This window comes from Chiloscyllium plagiosum, unplaced genomic scaffold (genome assembly GCF_037043375.1).
Source record: "Chiloscyllium plagiosum isolate Xiang-an unplaced genomic scaffold, Cpla_swu_hap1 HiC_scaffold_18, whole genome shotgun sequence".
In the NCBI taxonomy this organism is placed as follows: Eukaryota; Metazoa; Chordata; class Chondrichthyes; order Orectolobiformes; family Hemiscylliidae; genus Chiloscyllium; species Chiloscyllium plagiosum.
Genome location: NW_028270156.1, coordinates 54359442 through 54377503, shown reverse-complemented (window position 1 = coordinate 54377503; position 18062 = coordinate 54359442). Strand labels below are relative to the sequence as shown.

General features: G+C 40.9%; 1 protein-coding gene across 2 annotated transcripts in view; it reads left to right on the top strand.

Annotated features, from left to right (window-relative positions):
• The window catches only part of LOC122557886 (cleavage and polyadenylation specificity factor subunit 6-like), an 89363-nt gene extending 75711 nt beyond the window's left edge, over nt 1-13652 (top strand). Inside the window, exons 8-9 of one of the 2 annotated variants that reach the window (XM_087996655.1) lie at nt 654-844; nt 13263-13652. In XM_087996655.1, coding sequence (XP_087852781.1) covers nt 654-843 — 190 coding nt within the window. In that variant the 3' untranslated portion in view covers nt 844; nt 13263-13652. Of the gene's footprint in view, nt 1-653; nt 845-11181 lie in introns of both variants that reach the window. The other variant, XM_043706066.2, reaches the window with a different exon arrangement.
• Nucleotides 13653-18062: the final 4410 nt, after the last annotated feature.

Genomic DNA, 18062 nt, shown 5'->3' with positions numbered 1-18062 from the left:
CAGAGCTCAAATCAACAGATTTCTGGGCTCCAAAGGGAATCTAGGGATACGGAGATCAAGCAAGAGACTGGAGGTGAGGTTGAGCATCGTGGCTCAATTAGCTCTGCTGCCTCACAGCATCAGGGACCCGGGTTCGATTCCCGCCTTGGGCGATTGTCTGTGTAGAGTTTGCACATTCTCCTCTGGGTGCTCTGGTTTCTTCCCACAATCCAAAGATGTGCAGGTCAGGTGAATTGGCAATGCTAAATTGCCCATAGAATTCAGGAATATGTAGGTTAGGTGCATTTGTCAGGGGTAAATGTAGAGTAGGGGAATGGATCTGGGTGGGTTACTCTTTGGAGGGTCGGTGTGGACTTGATGGGCCAAATGGCCTGTTTCTATACTATAGAGATTCTTATGATCAGTGATATTCATAAATGATAGACCAGGCTCGAAGGGCTGTAATGGCCTATTCCCATTCCTATTTCTTATGTATAATAATTTCTTGTTTATCATTTTGTTTTCTGTGGTAAAATTGAACCAGTCATTATTTATTTATTAAATTTCATTATTAAACAATTTCTTCATTGAACAATTGACATTATATTGCTGAAAGGCCATTCAAACATGTACCCTGGAAAAAAATGATTGAATTTATTGCATTTCATTTACAGGAAGAGAGACAGATCAAGGGACCGAGAGTACAGCCGTTCTCATGACAGAAGCCGTAGACACAGGGAACGCTCTCACAGTGAGGATCGGCATGAAGATTATCACCGTGAGAGAAGCAGAGAACGGGATCGCCATAGAGACCGGGACCGTGACAAGGAAAGAGAGCGAGAGAGAGAGTATAGGCATCGCTAAGGTATGCTTGAAAAGTAAAGCTTCTTTAAAAAAAAGCATCATAATTGCCTTATTATATTTTAAAGCATTTTCCACAGTGGCTTCCTGCAGTTTTGGAAAGTGACTAAACATATGGACCCCAGAGTGGGCAGGGACTGGCCAGCCTGGATGCTAGTCACCCAGCTTCTTCCTATCCTTCTTTTTAAAATATATTTTAATTGAAAAAAAGGAAGAAATTTTTTTGGATATTACAACAGATACAAAACCAAACAATTCAAACCAATGTTAAAAAACAAACCCATTAATGACATAATTAATAACTAATAACTAAGCTAAAAAAGGAAAATCTGAACAGTAATAATAATAATAACAGTAACACAGTTCAACAAAACAAAGCAATAGCCCTTGATCATCGAGCGCATAAGTTTATACATATTCATATGTTCATAGTTCCTCCTCTCTGGATATCAGATCCATTACGTAGAATTGTCATGGCTATATTAATGCTCTTATTAGTATGGTGGACAAATCTGAACCCAGGTAGTCCAAAAGGAGCCGCCACATCTTATAAAAATTCTCAGTTTTATGGTGCACCATACTTGTAACAAAGTCCAAGGCAATGTGCTCCATGATCAGCTAACACTAGTCTGCCAGCCCTGGGGGATTTTCCAACACCCACCCTAACAGAATGTTCTGTCTGGCACAAAAAGTGAGGATACTAAAAAGCATTTTTTTGTGTACATCTAATGAAAATGAATTAACAAAGCCAAGAAGAAATGATACCGAGTCCATCTCCACTTTCGTCCCCAAGGTTTCTCTATTTTGCCTACCACAGCACTCCAGTATGCCCACAGTCTGTGGCAGGACCAAAGACAAGGAGTAATCGTGCCCACTCTCACTTTACATTTAGGACACATTGGAGAAGATCCCGCTTTAAATTTTGCGAGGTGGTCTGGGGCCAAATGGACCCTGTGGGGAATCTTCAATTGGAAGGCCTGGGTCCTGTTGCAAATTGAGATCCTTCTTACATTTTCCCAGATATCCTCCTATATTTCAGAAGAGATCTCAATGTCCAATTCTGTCTCCCATACCTTACAGAACTGTCCAAGGGACCCTCTCCCAATAGATGATAAGCCACACTAACAGATAATATATGCTCAACACTCAACACCTTCTCCTCCATGCCGGACCAATAAGAATCAGTTAGAAGTATGATCTCTTTTTGTATGAAATTTCTAATCTGAAAAAGATGAAAGAGGTCCCTACTGGGCAATTCATATTTCTGAGCTGAAAATGTGTGCTGGAAAAGCGCAGCAGGTCAGGCAGCATCCAGGGAACAGGAGAATCGACATTTCGGGCATAAGCCCTTCTTCAGGAATGAGGAAAGTTTGTCCAGCAGGCTAAGATAAAAGGTACGGAGGAGGGACTTGGGGGAGGGGCGTCGGAAATGTGATCGGTGGAAAGAGGTCAAGGTGAGGGTGATAGGTCAGACTGGGGTGGGGGCGGAGAGGTCAGGAAGAAGATTGCAGGTTAGGAAGGCGGTGCTGAATTCGATGGATTTGACTGAGACAAGGTGGGGGGAGGGGAAATGAGGAAACTGGTGAAATCCGAGTTCATCCCTTGTGGTTGGAGGATTCCTAGGCGAGAGATGAGGCGCTCTTCCTCCAACCGTCGTTTTGTTGTGGTCTGGAGATGGAGGAGTCCAAAGACCTGCATATCCTTGGTGGAGTGGGAGGGGGAGTTGAAATGTTGAGCCACAGGGTGGTTGGGTTGGTTGGTCCGGGTGTCCCAGAGGTGTTCTCTGAAACGCTCCGCAAGTAGCCGGCCTGTCTCCCCAATATAGAGGAGGCCACATCGGGTGCAGAGGATGCAATAGATGATGTGTGTGGAGGTGCAGGTGAATCTGTGGCGGATATGGAAGTTTCCTTTGGGGCCTTGGAGGGAGGTGAGGGGGGAAGTATTGATCTCCAGCATCTGCAGACTTCACTTTCTCCTCAATTCATATTTCTGAGCCAACTGGTCAAAGGACATCAATATGTCCCTTCGAATAAATCACGTAAGCAAGATACGCCCCTAGCTGCACATAGTTTAAATCCCAAGTCCATCACCCCTGGCTGAAAACCCGGCATACCAACAATGAGTGTCAAAAATGTTTTGGCAATATTGCCCTCCATGCCTGGACAGTATTGATGATGATTGGGCTATGGCAATATTCCTTAACTGTTCTCATTTTGTCTAAGAACAGCAGGCTAATAAAGGGGCATCTTGCCTGAGATACTTTGATTTCCAACCAAAGTGAGTAAGGGTCCCCCTGGGCCCAATCATTCACTTAAGATAGCAACGAACTTAACTGATAGTTTTTGATATCAGGGAGGCCCACTCCTCCCAGTCTGTAAGGTAACTGCAATTTAGTCAATTCAGTTAGGGGCCGCTTGAAATACCAGGTAATATAACTGAGCCAGTCGTTCGGTCTTCTAAATATTTGCTTAGTAAAAAGCAGAGGAAGCATTCACATAGGATACAACAGATGGGGCACAATGCTCATCTTAATGAGGGCCATCTGAACTAACCAAGAGATCAGAAGCCATCTATGAAGGTCCTGCTTGATTTTGTTTAATAAATGGTCAAAATTGGTTTTAAATAGCCGATCAAAACAGGAGAAATAAATATACCAAAGTAGAGAAAGTCCTCCTGTGACCATCTAAAGGGGAACCGAGATCTGCCCTCAGGATCAGATAGTCTCGGGAGACCACCCATGGGCATGGCCCCCGACTTCGCAAAGTTGATGTTATAAACCGAGAAGCCACCAAATAGATTGATGCATTGTATCAGGTGTGGCACTGAGACTGTTGGGTTTGACCTGAAGACAATAACGTTATCCGCATACAACGTAACTTCTGGAGCGGTTATATTGGGATCCCTGTGAATTGCCTCCACCAGTGGTTTGATCACCACTGTGAAAAGCAACAGTGATAAGAGACAGCCCTGTCAACTGCCCCTACAAATATTGAAATTGCTTGACTACACACCATTGGTAAGGACCGCGGCAAGTGGATCACTATACAAAAACTCCACCCACCTGACGAAGATCTTGCCCAAGCCAAAACGCTTTAAAGTATAAAAAAGATATGGCCACTCCACCCTGTCAAATGCCTTTTCCTCATCGAAGGAGATCACCAATCCCCATGCCAATCACTGTTGACATACTTGGATCATGACAAGTAATCTCCTGACATCATTTGTTACCTGCGACCTTTTATGAACTCTGTCTGGTCCTCCTTAATGATGGAAGGCAATACAGTTTGTAGCCTTAATGCCAGAATCTTAGATAGGATTTTGAAGTCAACATTCAGGAGTGAAATGGGCCTATAGGATGCATAGTCCACCGGCACCTTCCCTTTTTTAAGAATGAGAAAGATGTTTGCCTCTTTTAAAGATGGTGAGCCATTAAATGTACTAAGCATGGGCCCTGACAACATACTTATAAATTCCTTATAGAACTCACTGGGGAACCTGTCAGGACCCGTCGCCTTTCCATTCTGGATCTGCCTCACAGCCTCCTGCATCTCTTGCTCTGGCAATGGCGCATTGAGGAGAGACTCTTGTTCAGGGGTCACTCCTGGAAGGTCCAAATTCTCAAAAAAAGACACTATCCTAACCGCCCACCCTCACAGCTTTCAGATTGGTTTAGTTCAGAGTAAAATTTCTGAAATGCGCATTAATTCTTTGAGAATTGCAGGTTAAATTTCCAGTGTCCTCTCTGATCGAGGTAATGGCTTGGGGGGGCACTCCTTTTCCTGGCAAGGTACGCTAGGTACTTGCCTGGCTTATCCCCATGCTCAAACAACCTTTGACTTGCAAATGCAAGCTCCCTCTTGGCTGTCTGTGTGAGCGTGGAGTTCAGTGTAGACCGGAGCACTGTGATCCTCTGCAATTTAACCAGGAGGCCCTGTCAAAATATGCCTTTTCAGCTACTTGCACATGCGACTCAAGCAAGCGTTGCTGCTCACCTGTCTGTCACTTCTTAGTGGCTGAATAGGAAATAACCAAACCCCTAGCACAGGCTTTAGCTGTTTCCCAGAGAATAGATGGGCTACTAGCCGCGCCTGAATTAATATCTAAAAAAGCCCTGAACTCAGCAGAAACAAATTCGATAAACTTGCTATCCTTGAGGATGAAGTCGCCAGTGCCTTGGACCTACCACAGTATCTTTACTCCTGACCATTTGAATATACTGAGGCATGATCAGAAATAGTGATATTGCCAATTGTACGTGATGCCACCGAGCCCAGATGTGCTGCGTGAGTCAGAAAAAGATCAACCCTGGTATGGCATTTATGTGGGTTCAAAAAGAACGGGAGGTCCTTACCAGTAGGGTGAAGGTGGCGCCAAATGTCTACCAACCCTAATTTAGTACCAAATCCCTTAATTGTTTAGATTGTGAAGATGATGATATCGGAAGGCCTTTGGGCAATCTGTCCACTGTAAGGTGTGTTAGACAATTGAAATCCCTTCCTATGATAATATGCTTAGATGCAAGGTTAACCAGTCTAGAAGGTGCATCTGTCAAGAACTTAAGGGAGTGGATTGGGGGACAGTAAACATTTAAGATCCTGTATTCTTCCCCATGTATCAAAGCTTTAAGGATTACAAATCTCCCTCGTGTCTTTAATGCACTGTAACAACTTAAATGGGAGCTTCTTTATTCCTCATATTGAAAAATGAAAAATAAACCCATTCATACCCCATTCTGTTGCAGCTTCAAATGCTCTGCATCATCCAGGTATGTTTCATGTCATAAGGCAACATCTACCTTCTATCTTTTAAGACTGGAAAGTACCTTCTTTCTCTTGACCGGTGAATGACTCCCTTTAATATGCCAGGAGCACCATTTAAACAAACCTTAACCATAATCTTCTATAGCACCATTTAGTCTCCAGAGAGGAAGAACCCAAACTACAGATCGCTGAGCTTTAATGCAAAAGATTCCACAAAACCCAAAAACTACATAGACTAAAATAACTACAGCAAACAAATCTACAAAACTTATAAAACTATATGCAGCAAAAACAGAAAAACAAAAGATGACCAAAGGTACTGACCGGAGGAATTTACTCCCATTCAAACTACACATCCTATAACCTCACGAACCATCCCAACCACCCTCTTAACTCCTACCAACTAAGGTCACACCAGATATACCGACAACCCGGTAGAGGGACAAAAAACAAGAGTGATTAGTACTATAGACAACTAAACTTATCATAATTTAGAGATTAAAGATAAATAATCTATCCATCTGGACATCATTTAACACAAGTTATTACCAGAAAGGCGACTCTACCAAGTCCTTTTTAAAGCAGAACAAGCCCAAACAAGGACATTCCTCTATGCCTATTCGGCCATTCGACTTAAGTCAATGTGTCCACAAAGTTCTTCGCTTTCTCTGGCAAGTCAAACAAGTGTGTGGATCCATTATGATTGATTCAAAGCACTGCTGGATATCTTAGAGAATACTGGATCCCAAGCACTCTCAATCTCTTCTTGATGCCTTTACTGGACCACTACTGTCAAGAAATCTTGAAAGAACATGACCCTGGAGCCGCCACGTGCCAACATCCTTGGATCTGTTCCTCGCACCCTAGAGGCTTCCATGACCCTCTGCTTGTCTTTATAATGACGGAACCTTACTAGGACAGGGCATGGGTGCTGATCTGGTGGGCTCTCTCAATGCATTATCCTTCCTTTCTCAGCATCCAATTCTGGGAACCACTTCTCGAAGAACTCCACCGTCGTTCACCTTCCGTCCCCTCCGGTATGCCAACAACGCGCAGGTTCTTTCTTCTGCCCCTGTTTTCAAGATCATCTACCAGATCCAACAGATCACGGACCTGTGTTTCCAGGGTTTCAATCCGGCTCCTGGAGGAGTCAGTCTCTGCCTCTACCCCTGCAGCCCGGTGCTCGAGTTCATTGGTCATTTTTCCCAGATCTTGCAGCATAGCAGATACAGGAGCCAGCTTCTCTTCAATTTTTTCCTTGATCTGCTTCTCCAGGACCTCATGAGATTTGGTCAGCTCCTCAACCAGGGTCTGGTGTGTAAACAAGCCCGCTGCTTCACTGGGCTTACTCCTTTTGTTTGGCATTCTCCAGCTGCAAGAACAAAGGAAAGTCATTTTTATTTCAGGTCTCTAGCTCCTTTACTGTGTTTTTACTCACAGTAGAGTGAATGGGATGAGTTCAAGCTCTGTTGGATCAGTGTTGTGGCGCAGAGACCAGCAAATGTGATCCTAACTGGATGTTGCCATCTTGGATTCCTCTTCCTATCCTTGGGCTATATACGCTGCGGTGGAATGAGTATGGTGGGTCGTCTGTTCACCTCACTGAAAAGCCTAAGTGCATAATGCATTACAATTACTACCGTTGACGGTTTGAGGAGCAGTAGTAAAATGTGAAGAATGTGAATTAAGATTACTTTTTCTTTGGCAACTTGGATTTTCCATTGTGTGTCCAGGTTCCACAGCTAGCAAGTAACATTGCCACTGTCTGGAGGTGGCTGCCCAATGACAGCAGTAGTAGGGGCGGGGGTACCAGTGCTCTAGATGCATTCCTTTGTCTCCCCATGTTCAGCTGTAACTGCGGATCACTCTATGGTGAGATCCTCTCCTCACTATCCCACAAGGGTGGCCAGCTGCTTGATCTGTTTTTATTAAGAATTTTTTAAAAATTGGAGAGAGGGCATCTATATTTTGGGCAGCTTGTACCTCACTAACCTGCCATGGCTACCTCCGAGCTAGAATGCCTCTGATTGACCCTCCCCCTTCAAGAGTACCTCCGAAGTCCTGTAACCCAACGTTTGGCCTTTATTAATCAAACTGGGGAGAAAGAAAGCATGTGAGTGACTGTTCTCTCCTCATTGCAGACTTCTGACCCACCTTTGAACCTGATGTGAAAGTTGTGAAGCTTGGGATTTATAAGCTTGCCACAGGCAAAAGATAGCTAATTAAAAAAATGATTATTTTACGGGAAGTGGATGCAAGTGGGTAAACCAGCATTTCTTTGCCCTCCCTAAATGCCCTTCATTATATTCATTATGTGATGGTGAGCCATCTTCTTGAATTACTGAATTTCATGTGGTGGTGGTACTCCCATAATTCTGTTATGAAGGATGTTCCAGGATTTTTACCGAGAGAGAGTGAAAGAATGGCAAAATAGTTTCAAGTCAGTGGTCTATGTGGTTTCGAGAGGAACTTGCAGGTGGCGATGTACTCTTGCATTTGTTGCCTTTATACTTTTAGGTAGTGGAAGTTATGAGTTTAGAACATGCTGTTGAAAGAACTTGGGTGACTTACTGCAATGCATCATGAACATGCTACACACTGCTGCCACTTTGCATTGATTATGCAGGGAGTGAATATTCAAGGTAGTGGATAGGCTGCCAATCAAGCAGGCTGTTTGTCCTGGATGCTATTGGTCCTCTTGAGTATTGTAGGAGCTGCACTCATCTAGGCAAGTGGAGACAATTCCATTACATTCATGATTTGCTTTAAGATGATTGACCAATGATGAGGGCCAATCACTTTAAGATGGTAGACTTTGCATACACTTTCCAGCCTCTGACTATCCTTGTAGCTACAATATTTATATGGCTGGTTCAGTTTAGTTTTAAGTCAGTGGTAATCCCCAAAATGTTTAAAGTTAAAATTCAATGCTGGTAATAATATTTAAATGTTAAGGGGTGTTGGTTGGATTCTTTCTTTATGATTGCCTGGAACTTATGGGTCTCAAATGTTACTTGCTACTTATCAGCACAAATCTGAGTGTTGTCCAGGATTATTGTATTTGGACATGGATTACTTCAGCATCTGAGAAGCCACAAATGGTACTGAACATTGTGCAATTATCAGCAAACATCTCCACTTCTGACCTTATGATAAAGCACCTGAAGATGACAGGGCTTAGAATGCTACACTGAGGAGCTCCTCTGGAGATGTCCTGGAGATGATATGATTAACCTCTAACAACCATACACACCTTATTTTGTGCTAGGAATGATTCTAATCAATGGAGAGTTTCCCTCCGATTCCCATTGACTTCAATCAATGCCATCCTCCATCAAATACTGTCTTGATGTCAAGGGCAGTCACTTCTGAATGAGAATTGATTCTCCTCGATAGCAAGTCAGCATTTGACTGAGTGTGGTATCAAGGTTCCTGACCAAACTGAGTCAGTGAGAATCTGGAGAAGAACTCTCTGTTGGATGAAGTTATAATTAGTGCAATGGAAGGTGGTTGTGGCTAATAGAGGTTAGTCATTTCAGCCCCTGAACATCACTGAAGGGGGTGCTCAGTGCCAATCAAGCAGGCTGATTTCTCCTGGATGGTGTCAAGCTTCTAAGTTTTTATGGAGCTGCACTCAACCAGGTAACTGGAGAATATTCCATCACCCTCCTGACTTGTACCTAGTAGATGTTAGACAGGCAGTAAGGAGACAGAAGATGAGTTACTTGGTGCAGAATTGTCAGTTCCTGACCTACGCTTGTAGCCACAGTGGCTAGTCTAGTTCATGTTTTTGTCAATAGTAACTCCCACATGTTGATAAGTGAATGAATTCCAAGATGATAATGCCATCGAATATCAAGGATAAATGGTTAGATTCTCCCTTGTTGGTGATGATCATTTCATGACATTTGTGTGGTGTTAATGTTACTTGCCACTCATCGGCCCAATCCTGAATGTTAACAAGTCTCTTGACACATCAATGTGGACTGCATCATTATCTGAGATGTTGCAAATGGCATTGAACATTGTGTAATCATCAGTGAACATCCCCACTTCTGACCTTACAATTATGGAAAAGCTGCATTGTAGGTCTCCAAAATTTTACATTTGCAGAATTGTAATTGCAAATACATTCCATTTTGTTCAAAAAGCACACAATCAATCCATGTAACATTTTATAACTTTCTACTTTGGAAATAGATCCAGTCTGGCTCAAGATTGGGATGCAGACAGACTCTAACCTCACAACTATAATGCATTGTCTGAGCTGTCAGCTCTTATAAAACCTTAAGTTATCTCGAGAATGTGACTTAAAAGAAATTTTGGGATTTACGTATTAATGAACTGAGACCTGCAACCCATTCTAAAAAGCTGAAAGGCTTAATAGCAATCTGGGATTGTTCAATATATAATTTCAGTTGCATGACACAGATCTTTTGCTATAAATTCTGTGTCTTATGATCCTGCTCCATAGCTACCTGATGAAGGAGCAGCGACCCGAAAGCTAGTACCTCCAAATAAATCTGTTGGATTATAGCCTGGTGTTGTGTGATTTTTAACTTTGTCCACCCCAATCCAATACCTGCACCTCCACATCACAGTTGTGGAAATGCTTAGCCTGGTCTTTTGTTGTCTGCCATGCAATTAGTCCTGTGTTGTAATTCCATCAGTTTGATATTTTAGTTATTCATGATCCTGCTGCTGGCTTTCCCTCCTGCAACCTTCATTCAACCAGGCTTCATCTCCTGGCTTGGTAATAATGGTGGAGGGGGGCATATACGATACCAAGAGATTATGGATTGTGTTTGATTACATTTCTGCTACTGTTGCCCACAGCACCTCATGGATATCCAGTTGTGAGTTTGCAAATCTTTTTTGAAATCTATCCCATTTAACACGTGATCACACTACGCAACATAATCGAGGGCATTCTCAGTGAAGATGAGACTTTGTCTCCACAAGGATTTTGCAGTGGCCATTTCTATCATTACCATTATGGGCAGACACATCTCCAAAAGGTAGATTGGTAAGGACGAGGTAGAGTTTCCCTCTTGTTGATACCCTCACCACATACCACAGACTTCACCTAGCAGATTCTTTAGGACCTGGCAAATGAGACTTAGAAGATTAAATAACAGTTTTTATTTGTTGTTCAGAACAACAACATGAATACCACAACTGAACCCTGACCTCTACAAGGTGAGTAGAGAAATCTGCAAGTTTTCCTGTTTCTGATCACAATTCAATGAACCACTGTTGGAAAGTACACATGCCTCGACCTTAAGTGAAATAAAGCTTAAACATGGTTATGATGCCCTCTCTCTTCCAATGTAAAGCATCTAACAACATGGTTTGGCCATATAATTCTGGCAACATTGCATAAGTATTAATGTCTATGAAATTGTTGTGCAATGTCTTGATGAAGAGGAGAGGATTAGATCAGAAGGGAATCATTTTGATTGTTAGTGATTAGATATGGTTGATATTACTTCAATAGCCCTGATTCCTAAAACTTATCAGGTTAAATTAATGCTTGCTTTTCTCTTTTTTTTCTCTTCTACTCTAACCCCTCAATCTGCAGAGAACAATTTTCCCCTTTGTACAGATCCTGGATCAGGAGAAAAATTAAAAAAAAATCAGGAAGACATTTTGAAATGAGTGAAGAAAGGAGCTGAATTTCTGGGAGAGGTGTGTGCACACCATGGGCTGTAGAAAGTGTTATTACACATGGAACTGCAACTTGAAGAATTTTTCCAGTTGGGTGTGGCTTTCTGGAACATTGACCTGCTATTATGTCGAACAACTTGTTTTGTTCAACAATTATATATTAAACTTTTTTTACATTCTCAGTTTCTTTAAACGTTGCTGGCCAGGAAAATCTTTTTACAATGAGGTGCAGATGACTTGGATGGAGTCTTCAGTGGGAAGCTGCATGTTCGACTGATTGCAGTAATCGTCCGTGCCAAACTTTTAATTGTCCACTGAGGGCATTGGCCTGAGCCCTAATGTGTAGTACCAGTTGATGGTCACTGGTGAAACATTTAGGGGTAAATGTCATCAGTTGGTTGCATTGTTTTGAATAAAATCTTGCAACTAATTATGTCTGTTTGTTTTCTGTGGATATCAGAACATTTCCTCTGATCAGTCACTGTTGCTAGCTAAGTTTTAAGTAAACAGATTTTGGATTTCACTGGAAATAACAATCAAGGGAAATCTTCCCACTACATGTTTTTACACTTTCCAAGCTGCGAATGTGCACACAGTTACTGACTGTCATTAGTCTGCCATGGAATAAATATTTTTTAAAATTTTTCAAATTTGGGTGAAAGCTAAAGTAAATGTTCGCATCTGTGTTCCATGACTTGCGAATGGTTAGTAACAGCCTGATGAACTTCTTTTTTCGTCCATGTGTAAAACAGTGTTAGTGTTGTCCAGATCCTCCTTTGTATATCATAGTGTTGGTTTAAATCACATCCAGTCAGCAAAATGCTTTTTGCTTGTGATGCTAGCTTTGCAAAAATAGTTTGGTTGTAAATTTCAAAAAGATGAAGATTTGTAATATCTTTTTTGAGATTTTTGTAGTCAAAACAGTACAACTTCTAGCACCACCTGCAAAACCTCTCATTTGTTGAGCTTTTTTAAAAAGGAATAACATAGATTTGTTAGAGTAACAGAAATATGCTTTACATTCTCTCCCATTGAGCAACTATCCCCAATGTATGGCTTTCATGGTTCTCAGAAATCACCGAGCTGCTCCACATCACTATTACATGAATAAAAGAAAATCTCACTGGATGTACTATTTGCAATAAGTAGTAGCAAGCAGCCATGTTTACATGGATGAGTTTAACTGCTTTGAAATGTGAAAGTAAGTTGTTACGAATTACTGGGAACCTGTTGGCAATCATTTTGTAGAATTGTGGAATAGAGAATGCAGTAGATACACCAAAAACTGTGCTTCCTCTGTCCCCTCAAGATATTGAGAATTTAAGTTTTAATAACCTCTGCATTTTCAGGCATATTGCAACAATAGGGTTAACATGAAACTACAAAGTCCTTTGGTTTGAAAAGCAAATGTGGCTAGCTGTCCCTTGTACTTTCTGAATACAATAAAGTATACAAATTGTGAATATTCATGACATTTGGAGGAGTAAATGAGTGCTGCAGCCTTCAGTATTTGCTTGCTTCTGACTCATCTCGTCTCCAGACCAATGGTTGTCTTGAGTTGTTTGCAACTGTTGCCTGCACATGTTCAGTTTTAGAGTGAAATGCTTTCTGCAGCTCTGAGTTCAAGGACTAAAAGATTGAACAGCATATCATGCAATAATGGCTTTAATGGTGACATGATGGAGCAGGTTAGTGATGGTAATTTTGACCTGAACCTGAGGTTTTTATTAGGTACTTAAATGGCAGTTGTTGTATGAAAACCCATGCAATGCAGACCATGAAGGATTTGTAAAGAGTAATTGAGACTGATTTCTGTGTAAATGTTAGCGATCAATCAAGTGATTCATTTCAAACCATACCTTGATGAAATGTTGCACATGCAAAGTCAATGGTGAGAATCTCTTTAATTTGATAGTGGGCTCTGAAGCTCAAATTTATTTCAGTCCCTGAAACAGACGAGATCCTTAAGTTTTTAATTTAAATCTTTTACATTAGATGGCCTGAAATGGGAATACCATAACTACTCTGGGAATTTCAGCTGCGTTGGCACCTGCTGGCTTGGTGCTACTACAGTTGGTGCCAACACCCCGGTGGAAGTGTGGGACGAGGGGAAATGCAGGAAAGATTCTGGATTAGCTTCAGCATTCCATGCAGAATTTGAATCTTCCTTCATCTATGGCGGTTTCTGTTTTCTTAAAATGAAAAAGTGTAATTTTTTTTAGTCGTACCAATTTAATGAAAAAGGAAGATTTGTTGGTGACTTTGTATTGTGCTTGTGCGTTTACTGTGAAATAAAAAAAATGTTGTAAGTTTTTTTTGTAGCTTGTTACTATGTATATTTTAGTGACACAAATAGCTCCAGTGTATTAAAATGTAGATTCCTGATGCCTTGCTGTCTTTTTTTTAAAACTCAATGTACAGAGGAAAACTCTACAAATGAGGCATGTCTGAGGAACATGAAGCTAATGCATTGAAGACTTGCAGGAGAGGAGAGGTATAGGATTGGCACATGACCTTGAAGTTCTGTGTTATGCATCCTGTTGCATTTCTGTGCAATGAGCATATGAATCTGATCTTTACTCACACTAGGCATCTTGAAAATTTAGTGGGTTGCAAAGGCTTCTTAAATTTCATAAACTAGATTCAAACCTATCCCAGAGTAGAATGGATGAGGATGGTTGCAGCATACAATCGAGATTTGTTCAACAACGACATTACAGTTTGATAAGGAGTGGCAGGGAGAAAGCATTAATACGACAACTGCGAAAGGGGTGGGGGGTGGAGTCACTGCATTTGGAAGTGATCTAAAAGTAGATTGCGGTTTGAATGCAATTATAGGAAGTGGATTACTATTAGATATATTAAATTCTTGTCAAAGCAAAAATATAAGTTAGCCTTTATTAATTTATTCGTCAAACTTTAGATTACAGGAGGCAAATGCTTTGCTGGTCTGAAGGTACAACAATCAACACTTTTTTTACACTGGGAATGAATCTTTCCAAGTGACATGGAAGGAATTAGATTGAAAGGCTTCAATTAGATAAACACTCCTTATTTTGCACAATCCTTGACTTACCTCGAATGTTTTAGGATAAGGGGTAGTAGATTTAAAACAGATGAGGAGAAATTACTTCTCTCACATTCTCATGAATTTGTGGAATTCACTAACAAAAGTGTTAGATGCTGGGACATTTAGCGAATTTAAGGAGGTGGATTTTTAATTAGTAACAGGTTGAAGGATTACGGACAGCAGGCTGGAAATTGGAGTTGAGGCCAAGATGAGATCAGCCATGACTATTAAATAGCAAAGGAGGCTGATAGGGCTTAATTGATACCTCCTGCTCCTAGCTTTTCCATTCCTGTGTCAAGATATAAAGTGATTTCTGTTTAGTGTCCAAAAATGATATTCGTTGTGTGAATTGAAAGATTAACCCTGATTTTGTTGAACTCCCTGAGTTCTGCTGAAGACTATTACTGGACTGAAAATGTTAACTGTTTCTCTTTCCACAGATGCTGTGAAATCTCCTGAGTTTCTCCAGCATTTTATGAGTTTGCCCTGATTTTATATGTTTTCATCAGGTGGAAATTAGGCTCGGGCAGTTGAAATAATACAATCACTTCACCGCTCTGATCTTGTTAGTTTCCTATTGTGTCCCAATATTGACAAGCAGGGCACCCACCAGGAAATAAGCAAGGGCCTATTTTAATTATGGAGATCATGCCTATTAAGGTAATCAAAGCTAGATCTACAATTTCAAACTGTAAATCTGGTGGTGAGGGTAGTGCTGATGCCCAATCAGACAGCAGTATTCTGCCAGACCCCTCAAAAAGGCCTAAAGTCTCTCTTGCTACTTCTATTCCAAACTCAGGTGAATCTGCTCCATTCCAGATGGCCAAAAGATTCCTTTGCTTGCTCCCCTTCCCCTCAAATGTGGACAGAGGCTGCTCCCTATCCCACAATTAGGATTTTCATCACTCCTAATCACTGCAATTGCCTTCTGTTTCCCCAGCCTTTCAGGAAGAATTTTTGCCATCAGGTAATCAATCACACCAGTTGTTAGGCAAGACTTCTAGTTTTATTTAAATCAGACATTTTGACTAAAAACGGTACAGCCTCCAAGTCCTCACTTCTCACCTTCCCAATCTTTGAGAATTGAGACCAATGTGTAAGAAGAAGTTAGGTAAACCTTCACAATTGGCTCATCAAAGATCTACTTATAACAGCTTACAACTTGTCCACTGTTTGAGTTATAAGGAGAGATTAGATTGGCTGGGACTTTGTTCACTGGAGCACAGGAGGTTTAGGGGTAGCATTATCAAGGTTTATAAAATGATGAGTGATGCAGGTGTCTTTTCCCTAAGTTAGGAGTATTCAAGACAATGGGGCATATTTTTAAGGTTAGAGATGAAAGATTTTTAAAAAGACATGAGGGGTAATTTTTTTGTTGGTGTGTGGAATGAACTTCCAGAGGAAGTGGTGGATGAGGTACAGTTACAACATTGAAAAGACCTTTGGATAAGTACATGAATAAGAAATATTTAGAGGGATTTGGGCTAAGAATGGCAAGTGGGACTAGATTAGTTTGAGATTATGGTTGGTTGGGTTGAAGGGTTTGTTTCTGTGCTGTATGACTCCATGACTGAATGCAAATTAATTTTCTGTGTTCTTGCTCACATCTTTGGATTCATTCATTTCTGAAACTTAATTTGGCTATCAATTGGATGGAGTTAAAATGGAATTGTTTTCTAGTGACCATTAAAATAGTAAACTTCTAACAGTACTGTGACAGCATTATTTCAAATTCATTTAAAGAGGAAAGATTGATGACAACTGTTCTGTACACCAAGAATTTTGTTGACTTGCAGAGGTCCTTGTTATCTAGAACTCGTTGCAATAGTTTGTAGAAGATTGAGCTGGCACTACTTATCTGGCGCTGGATTTCCTTCTCAATGATGACATTTTGAGAGAGATTATGTCAAGATGTGGAAAGTGATTAAAGTCTTCCACAATGTCCCCTTCAACATGTATGGGAAGTGGTATTTGGCTGGCCAGGTGTGAGATGATATATAACATTTATTTTAGCAACGCCCAAGGAAAGACCAAGTTTCTTGAAGAAAGTTGAAGAAATAGAGTGACTTGGAATCTACTGTCGAGTGGGCAACATCAATATAGTCATCCCCAAGAATGCCCCTGCAATGTTGGTTAGAGTACTGGCGTTTCAGGCCTGATTTATAGAATTTAGCTGTAACTGCTAATGTGTAACAATTTTGGACAATTTCAATTCAGTCCCTAAATTACATGAGATCATCTGTAACTCAGGATATCACTCAGAGAGGCAGGTGCACGGTCTGGAATTACAAGTGGATTGAGAAAAGTAGTTTCTAGGACAGAAGTTGAGGATAAAGTCAGTGAGATCTACACCAGTTTTATATTTGATCTGCTTCATATTAAGGGCTCAAAATGTCATATGTTTTGCTGTTAGTACACATGCAATACACTATATGATGAGCACAGAATTCAAAACATAGACTTTAAAAAAGACATTTTAAATGACTAGAGTACTGGTCATCAGATCCTTGAGGGGCTGTGCCAAAACCTGTAAACCTCGTGGGTTTCCTCCGGGCGCTCCGGTTTCCTCCCACAGTCCAAAAATGTGCAGGTTAGGTGAATTGGCTATGCTAAATTGCCCGTAGTGTTAGGGGCAGGGGTAAATGTAGGGGAATGGGTCTGGGTGGGTTGCGCTTTGGCGGGTCGGTGTGGACTTGTTGGGCCGAAGGGCCTGTTTCCACACTGTGAGTAATCTAATCTAAAGTACACATGATACTGGAATTTACATTTTTTTGACATAATGTGAAAGGCAGAACATAAACTGAGTGGTCTATTTGCTCCAAGTTCCCATTGTCACAGCTCATCCAATCAAATGTGGATAGCAAACACACATTTGTCTGCTGGGAGGGAGGCCAATTAGAAGAGTATTGGGATGATCTGCACCCAATCACCATCATTGATAGGGATATGATGTGGCAGAGGGAAGTTGGTCATGACTATAAGTTTAAAGGCTTCTTGCCCTCATAATAAGTCTTTATAATTTTATTGAAAAATCAAAAGGATTTTTAAAATGAGTTAAAGAAACATGTAGAGCTACCACCTTCCCCATCTGAATCTTTCAACACATTCAACCATGGCTCCAACACAGCCCTTTTCCTGAGTCCTTGTGGTGGATACTGTAAACTAATCCTAAACTTTTTCATATCTAATACCTGAAAATATACAGTGAGCAACAAAAAAAAACATTGCAGATGATTGATCATTAACAAGCCTAACAGCTTGTTACTTAGTCATTTCAAAGTGGTGGGAAGCTGGCACAATGAAATTTTATAGTCGATCCGATGTCCTTATTCCCCACTTTATTCTCATATGGGTGATGGTTTGGGGGTGCAGGAAGAGAGTGGGGGAAAGTGGTTCCCAATTTTTGGGAACATTACATCAAGCCCATAGTTCTTTAGTCTATTAACTTCCTACAATTTCCTACAAGCAGGGAATAAGAATTGTAGAGAGGAAGAACTTCGACAATCCTTTTGGTATCTACTTTCAGAAGACTGTGGCAGATTTGAGAGCAGTTGGCAAATTTCATATTATTGTGCATAACAGGCAAAGAAAATAGATTAAAGATAACTTTGAAATTAATTTATAATTGGAATCAAATTATCTGTGCTTCTTGAACATAGTAAGAATTCTTCAGTCAGTTATTTTATTGCTCATGTGTCCATTTTTGACATCTGGCAACTGTGTGT